Genomic DNA, 7800 nt, shown 5'->3' with positions numbered 1-7800 from the left:
GACAGACATCAATAGCATCAGAACTAAATTCCACTTTAAATCTCAATACAGTCAAGATATGCATTGCAGCTAGTAATTACACTAGAAAACCTGAATTTGTAGTTCATTGTCAATATATTTATTTATAGCCTCAAGTTAATGGCATGTTGAAAACTGTCTCATCTCTAGGAAGCCAGGAAGCAGGTATTTTCTCTCTTAATTGATCCCTTGTTTCTGTTTCCCTCTGTTTCAGTGCTCTGGAGGCTTTGGTTCAACTCTTTTTGCTGCTGCCAAACTTTTTTCTTTCTACCAGGCAAGATGTCTATGTTAGATATGACCGAGTTTGGGGAGGCTGCTGAATACCTCCGGAAAAGCTACACAGAGCAACTGAAGCTTCAAACCATCCCATTTGATGGTAAGATCAGCACCAGTTTGGAGCATGACAAAAGCTGGTAATGAGGCAGCTCACAGCCAGGTCTTGCTTTGTAAAGTGTTCCCATCTTCCTTCCCTTCCCTTGTAGGGTTTTATAGCATCATTTGGTCTCCATTTTCCCCAAGATAACAGGAACAGGAGAATCATTGTACTTGCATCTCTTTTCTTCTGCTCACTTGTAAGAAGTTAGAGGACCAGAAGAACTCAGCACTAGGGAGAGGCAACAGCTGGTTTTGGTGCTTTCTTTGGTTTGTGATGTGGCTGCTCATCAGCACCCAGATAGTATGCAGAAGTCCTGAGTGACGTAGCAACAATAAAGGGTCTCTATGGGCAATACTGGCTAAGTGAAACTTTCTATAGTTCCATTTCACTTTGTAGATTGACAGAAATCACTGTAGAGACTTTCTTGTCATCCTCTTATCATACTGGATCCAGATATTCTATTACCAGTATCAGAGAGCTAAAGTGTCTAGGCATAAACCTGTTTTTGTTCATTTGGTTCTTCTATAGATACTATAGGACTAAGGGAGGGAAATGCAAAGAACAAGAATTGTGCTTTCCATAATTCACATTTTTCCAGAAGCATGCATATGCATCAAAGAGCTGACTTAAATTAATATTAAAAATAATCAGGACAAATTAAGCAGATCAGGAATGAAAATGACTAGGAAGTCTCAGATGAAATTATAAAAAGCACAGGAAGGAAAACAAAGTTGTCCCTCAAAATTACCAGAATGTGTTCTTCGTTTCTGAAAGCTATTGATAATTGCAGAGGGTTTCATTAGTTTCCTTTCCTTTCCTTTCCTTTCCTACCTTAAGGAAAGAAACGAGCATGGATACCAGATGAGAAGGAAGCCTACCTTGAGATTGAAATCAAAGAATCCTCTGGTGGCAAAGTCATCGTGGAAACCAAAGATAAGCAAGTAAGCAAAGCAGTTTTAATTTTTCAAGTGGATGGCTGGAGGAGTGGGGGAAAAAGGAAAGGAAAGGAATGTATGTGTGAGGGGATGTATGTCTGAACAGATTGTATCTGACACTAGACAAGTTCTAATTCACAGCATTCAAATGATCAACATTCAATCCTTCAGCTTAGTACTGAACATGCCTTTTGTTACACAGAAGTGTATTATATGACAAAGGACAAATACTTTCCAAACATGCCAGTGTTTTAATATACTGCCATCAAATGCTCCATTTAAAAAAATCCACCATAAAAGACAGATTGCAAGAATGAGAGTAGGACTTCCCTGAGCCAAGACATCAGCTGGTATCCTAACAGCTGTAACAATAGTCAACAGGAGAAGACTAGTCATTCTTTGAAAACAGCATGTTGCTACATAGAACTGCATTATTCAACAAATCTTGCAAGAGAAAATCATTTGCAGCTGGAGATAAGGGCCCAAATTTTACTTTGCTTATTCTGAAGCTCCATCAGCATAGCAGAGAAGAGCATTTTTCCTATTTTATGTATCGGTATTGCTACACCAGTCACTGCCATAGTATCTTCAAGCTACAGTTTTGGTAGATTGGTTTTGGTACATATGATTAAAGATCTGTTCTTTTCCTATAAAGCAATTGTTATACACACAAGGCCTAGTTCTGAACTTTGTTGCACCCCTATCAGTCCACCAGGCCTCACCTCATTTACCCCAATGCCAATGGGAAATCAATGGTGTTACACCAGTATAGGGTTGCTCTCAGATGAGATTTATGGACATAGGTGAAGTTACTCCCAATTGAATGGTGCCAGGGGTCAGAATCTGCTTCTGTGAATTTATATTGTCAAAATAATATGCAGTAAAAATAATAATGTATAAGCTGGAGCTGAATTCTATTTCATGACACCAGTTATATAAGATAGCAGAGGATTTCTTTACTTGCATTTTTAATGTGATGATCACTACACCAAGCAGTAACTTGTATCTCTCTAAAGCTGGAGCTGATTGAAAATAGATTTTGTGTCCCATGGAAGTTTGAAGTATTTGAAAATAGTTCCTACAGAACTGGAACAAAAAAACACATTTTTTTTCCACAAAACAAAATTCCAACAAAATGTTTTCTTTCAAGAATTATGGAAATTTCACTTTAATTCCTGGAATTTTTATGTAAAATAAACTACATTTTGAAACAAAAACACTGATGCTTGGTGTTTTGAAAATACCAATGTGGAACTATAGGACCTTTTTTGTTTGTTTGTTTGGTTTGTTTTTTTTTGTTTGTATAAAATATTTTGGTTATGTCAGCTAGATTCTTTCAGTGAAGGTTTCCCCAAACAGCTTTGTCTAAATCATATCTATACTCTGATTCCCAGTGCCTCATTTTAGCCAAAAACAGATCTCCCTGGTACATTTACTATTAGCCAATAAAAATCTCTCTAAAAGCTTTGCCTCAACTCTTATTAACAGGGACATTTGCTGAATTCAGCCTCTTGCAGTCAGGCACAGATGTGTAATGTGAGAGTTTTCCAGTGCTTGGACTGAGAGGATTAAATACATCCAGTTACAAGTGATGAACTATACACTTCAGCTGTCTGTCTAAATAAACCTCCATGATTAAAAGATTGTACCATATTAGGTTGTTCAATCGGGGGTTGGGATAGATGATCCCTTGGAGTCCCTTCTGACCCTAATTTTCTATGATTCCATATTATTTTAGGCTATGTATATCAGAATAGGCCCGCAAGCATATCACCTAAATGAAAGAGTAAGGCAGATAGTAGCAGGAGCACTCAATTGTCACCAGTGATGGGAAAGGCCTGGTAGAGTTGCCAGACTGTATCCAGATGAAATGCACTGCTCTTTCCCATTGTGAGCTGATACCATGGCTAAACTTTCCTAGAAAAGCAAGACAAGTCCCTATCACTGTGGAGATGAAGGTGGGAGAGTTTGGTAGGAGGTGGTGGGATCTGTCTAGATGCTTCTCACTGAGCTGTTATGCCTGACAACTGTAAGAAGGCCTGGCAGAAGGGGACATCAAAGGGAGTGGGGCTTCCACCTGGGATGGGGACAGTTAGGACCACTTCTTATGGATCCACAGGCATTAACACTCTTAGAAGATTCTCTGGCTCCCCTGAAGGTGTGGAATGTTTTGGAGGGAGTGGCCTTTGGGGGAGCCATTGATAAGGAGCTTTGTGGGATGGAGAAGGAATGTGGCCCCTCATGGAGGGAGGTAGCTGTGACTGACAAGAGGCTGACCCTGGGGGATTTTCACAGGAATTTGGGTGGTAGTTGGACCATAGGGTAACGTTTTTATCAGTTGCGTTTTATCATACTCTACTGTCTAAGCATATGATCACTTCTCTTTTTTTTTTACACAATTTGATCTTCCTTGTAATAAGCCCTTTTCTGTTTCTGTTATTTTACCAAAGTGCCTGTGGTAAACTGTGATTTCTAGGCAAATTAATAACCTAGGCATACCCATTTGGAATACTGGGGAACCAAGAAGCTTACACAAACCCAGGGTGTATCTCTGGGTGCACCCCACCACCCCAGGGTTTTGTCTGGGATAGTGGCATGGTTGAAGAGCTGGCAGTGACTGATAAGGGATGGATACCAAGGGGGTATAAAATGCTAATTATTGCTTCAGTCATTATCTTTCCTTAGTACCCAGCCTCCATCTTCCACTTCAACACCCGTTGATCTTTCATAGCAGAAACAGTGCATGATGCATCTCATGGTCCTCCCCAACATTTGCTCTGTTGAAAAGACATGGCTGTGGCTTTTTCAGGGCCATGGCAGGTTAAGTGAGGGAGGGGGTCATGGCATCTGTGAGTACTTGGTGGGGAGCCCTGATCTGAAAAGCATCTCTGCAGAATGCTAGAATAGGGCTAAACCTCCAGGGGCTCTGAGTGCTTCTGTGTCATGTTGGGGAGAGCATAAGAACAATGATAGTGGATGGAATTTGGACTGAGAATTTGAACAATATCTGGCTAAGCCACGCCCTTTCCTTCTTGCCCATCATCATCATCATCCCCCCCCCCCCCCCAAGAAAGACAAAATTCTACCCTCAGTGATGACATTAGTGCTTCCTATGGGCCTGACAGGTGTCACAGATTAGGGTTTAGCAAGCAACTCAACAGATGCTGGATCTAAAGGAATGGCTGCCTGGGTCCCTTTCTTGGAGTGATGCTGGCTCAGCAGGCTCAGGGGAGCTGAAAGCAACAACAGCTCATTTATGGCATTTAAGCTGAGAGCTGCACCTCTTCCAGAAGGAGCGTGTGTGGAGAAAGATGGAGCCACAGTTTCAGAATAAATTTCCTGAGCAGTGCTGCAATATTACACAGGACTGGAGGCAGAAGATAGGTGGGAAAGAGAGGCTTTGCTACTGACAGACCCAATGCTGAGGAGAGGCCTGGGGAACTGCAGCTCAATCTATGCTCTCCCTTAGACACTGAAAGTATTTCCCTCATGGGCTGTGGTTCTGAAACCAAGGTCTGATGGTGAGTGCTCCACAGCTGATCCATGGACTGCACTGCATCTCATGTGCTGTAATAATGTTTTCAATTAAAAATTTGACAGTGCATGGTGGATTGTGAGAAATCTTAAATGTTGACAGTGTTCTTTTGGTCCAGAAGTTTGGGGACTACTGCTCTAGAGTAAAAAAAAAATTGACCATCTTAGAGTCACAAGAATGCAAAGACCTGGCTAAGACTGGGCCAAATGATTCAGCTGCCATTTACACTGGAATAAATCAAAGTACTTCCATAAACAGGATTATTTTGACATAAATGAGATTAGAATCAAGTACTTTGTGCTAAAGAACAGGGGCTAAGAGAAGATAGATGGGAATGAGCAGCAAGATGCCATAGCAGTGCTTATGATGACTGAGAGACCTAGTCCAGGGTTGAAGGAACAAGCCACTTTGCAGTGTATGTGAAATGCCTCTTCTTGAACCTCTCTCACTCTGCCTTGTTTCCTCCCTCCAGACTCGTGTTGTCAAGGAGGATGACATGCAGCAGATGAATCCTCCCAAGTTTGATATGATAGAAGACATGGCTATGCTGACTCACCTAAACGAGGCCTCTGTGCTGTACAACTTAAAGCGCCGCTATTCCCACTGGATGATCTATGTGAGTCAGTCTGGCTTCCTACCCAGGGGCAGAGATAGGGATAAGCTTTGTACCAGCACAGCGAAGAGTTCCAAAGTCTGGTTTAAATATCAAAACTCTGAAACAATCCATTTCTCTTGTCAATATGGGCAGCCCTTATTATCCCAGCTACCCAGCCATGCCAGGTAGGGGCGAGCTTCAAGGACACTAAACCCATTGCTTAGGAACTTTTTCCATTCAGTGTTCCTTACAACAACAGGAACAGTGTTCCTGTTCCTTACAACAACATATGAGTTAGATTCCCCCAGACATTTGTACTTTGTAAGTGGCAGATTTATCATGGAGTGATTAGATTCACTTGGAAAACATGATCAAGAGAAATAGGACTCGAGGCCAGTCTTGAGATGCTAGGAAAAGAGACCCACTTACCTCAGAGTCTGTAAAACTAAACAGAATGCCAGGACATTTTCAAAAAGGCTGAAAGGACTTCTAGATACCCTAAAGTCAACCTCCCGGAACACCATTAGTAAGGCTACCAGCCTCAGGGAGGTGTCATAGTTGAAAAAGGCATTTTAAAAGAGCTGTTATTGTTAAGGTCAGCTATCCAGGTAGAGGGGAGGTTAGTGATTGGAAAATCAGCTGCCCAGGGGATAGCAGTAGAATATCACCATCCAGGTAAGTAGGTTGGTATCATAGGCACATTTGTACTATTAAGGCCACTTGCATCCCTGGTATCTGAAAGACCACCAGTGAAGCCTGGGGTAGGCAGGTCTCCTTGTTTCCAGTGTGCAAGTGAGTGAAATGCAGAGTGAAATTTCTGAGTGAAATGCAGGGACTTTGCACAGTCTTTCTTCTATATGGAGGCAGGTGTGTTATCCTTCATTCACACACCTTCCTTCTGTCCTCAGACCTATTCAGGATTATTCTGCGTCACTATAAACCCATATAAGTGGCTTCCAGTCTACACTGCCCCTGTGGTAGCAGTCTACAAGGGAAAGCGGAGGTCTGAGGTCCCACCCCACATCTACTCCATTGCAGACAATGCCTACAATGACATGTTGCGCAGTAAGTCTGTCAGCTTTCCTCACATCCCTGCCTTCTCTCCACTGAGACAGGTGTCCATCTTTGCACAGTGAGGAAGGGAAGCCTGGTGATACACTAAAATCCATTCACAAGAAAAATCTAAGACATAACAACAGATATGGGTAGGGTTGCCAACTCTGAATCTGTAACAAGAGGTTTCATCACATGATGTAATGACATTAATTACAGTGCACAGATTTTATGTAAGGAAGGCAAATGCACATTACTGTTACATTTCAAAAACCATTACCTGGATTGCTGTATAAATCAGATTCAACATTTAATATTTAATTTAATCAATGCCCTATAATTTATCTCCTGGGTGACTCTCAGCAGTCTCCTGGAGATTTATGTCTAATTCCTGGAGACTCTGGGGCAATCTTGGAAGGTTGGCAACTCTAGATACTGGGGTAGACCCAAGCCCAGAACAAAGGCAGCCACCTGGATCTGGATCAGAACCTTGTGGTTTTGGACCAGTACTAGGCAGGCAACTTGTCGATCTTTCTGGATCATGGTGTATGTATGAAACATCACCAGGACCTTTGATGCGTATGCCTAGACAAGAATATGGAGGATTGGAGGCTGCCCAGACCTTGCTTCCCCCATTTAGACCATTGAGACAGCATCCAAAGGCCAAACTGGGTCTGGACAGTTGGTGCCTTGATGCTGTAGTTATGTGTGCATCCAGTCATCGAACCAGGTCTCCCATGTGGCAGACAAGGATTTTATCACTGAACCATAACAGTGGGTTGGACCAACACAAATGGCATTTATTAAAAATAATAAAAATTACATAGCACATTTCATCCAGAATAAGCAGAGCCTGAGTGGGCTTTAGAAACTGTCTCTCCATATATAACTGTACTTCATCCTGATGTCTGGCTGCTTCCCAGCTACGTCTTGAACCAGGTTTCCAGTGACACTGCAGAACAGCCTTTTAATAGGGGAAGTAACCAGTAAACTATGTAACTGAAACCCTAAGCAGGAGAGGACAAAGAGGATTTCAGTGGCACTAGCTTGTTTTTCTGGGCAGTCTGTGGAGGGAGCACACCAAACTGGGTCTGAGCTCTTGCCATCAGTACCCAATCTAAAGAAAGAGCCACAGGCTCATCAGATTAAAAAAGAACCCCCTTAGAAATGTAAAGACAATAGAATCGATCCCAGCATGGCTGCCACTCCCACACAGCTTCTACATGCAGTCTGGAAGCACAGGAACTACACTGGGGTTCTTTCTGATTGGGAAGGCTTCACAGCACTA

The 7800-nt window shown here is 42.3% G+C and overlaps 1 protein-coding gene across 1 annotated transcript in view; it reads left to right on the top strand.

The window, feature by feature from the left end:
* The first annotated feature begins 236 nt into the window (after positions 1–236).
* The window catches only part of MYH7B (myosin heavy chain 7B), a 54892-nt gene continuing 47328 nt past the window's right edge, over positions 237–7800 (top strand). The window contains exons 1-4 of the mRNA XM_019490206.2: positions 237–394; positions 1232–1335; positions 5337–5480; positions 6368–6524. Coding sequence (XP_019345751.1) covers positions 298–394; positions 1232–1335; positions 5337–5480; positions 6368–6524 — 502 coding nt within the window. The 5' untranslated portion in view covers positions 237–297. The remainder of the gene's footprint in view (positions 395–1231; positions 1336–5336; positions 5481–6367; positions 6525–7800) is intronic.

This window comes from Alligator mississippiensis, chromosome 9 (genome assembly GCF_030867095.1).
Source record: "Alligator mississippiensis isolate rAllMis1 chromosome 9, rAllMis1, whole genome shotgun sequence".
NCBI lineage: Eukaryota > Metazoa > Chordata > Crocodylia > Alligatoridae > Alligator > Alligator mississippiensis.
Note: the sequence above shows the minus strand (reverse complement) of the source record. Positions and strands in the feature narration are given on the sequence as shown.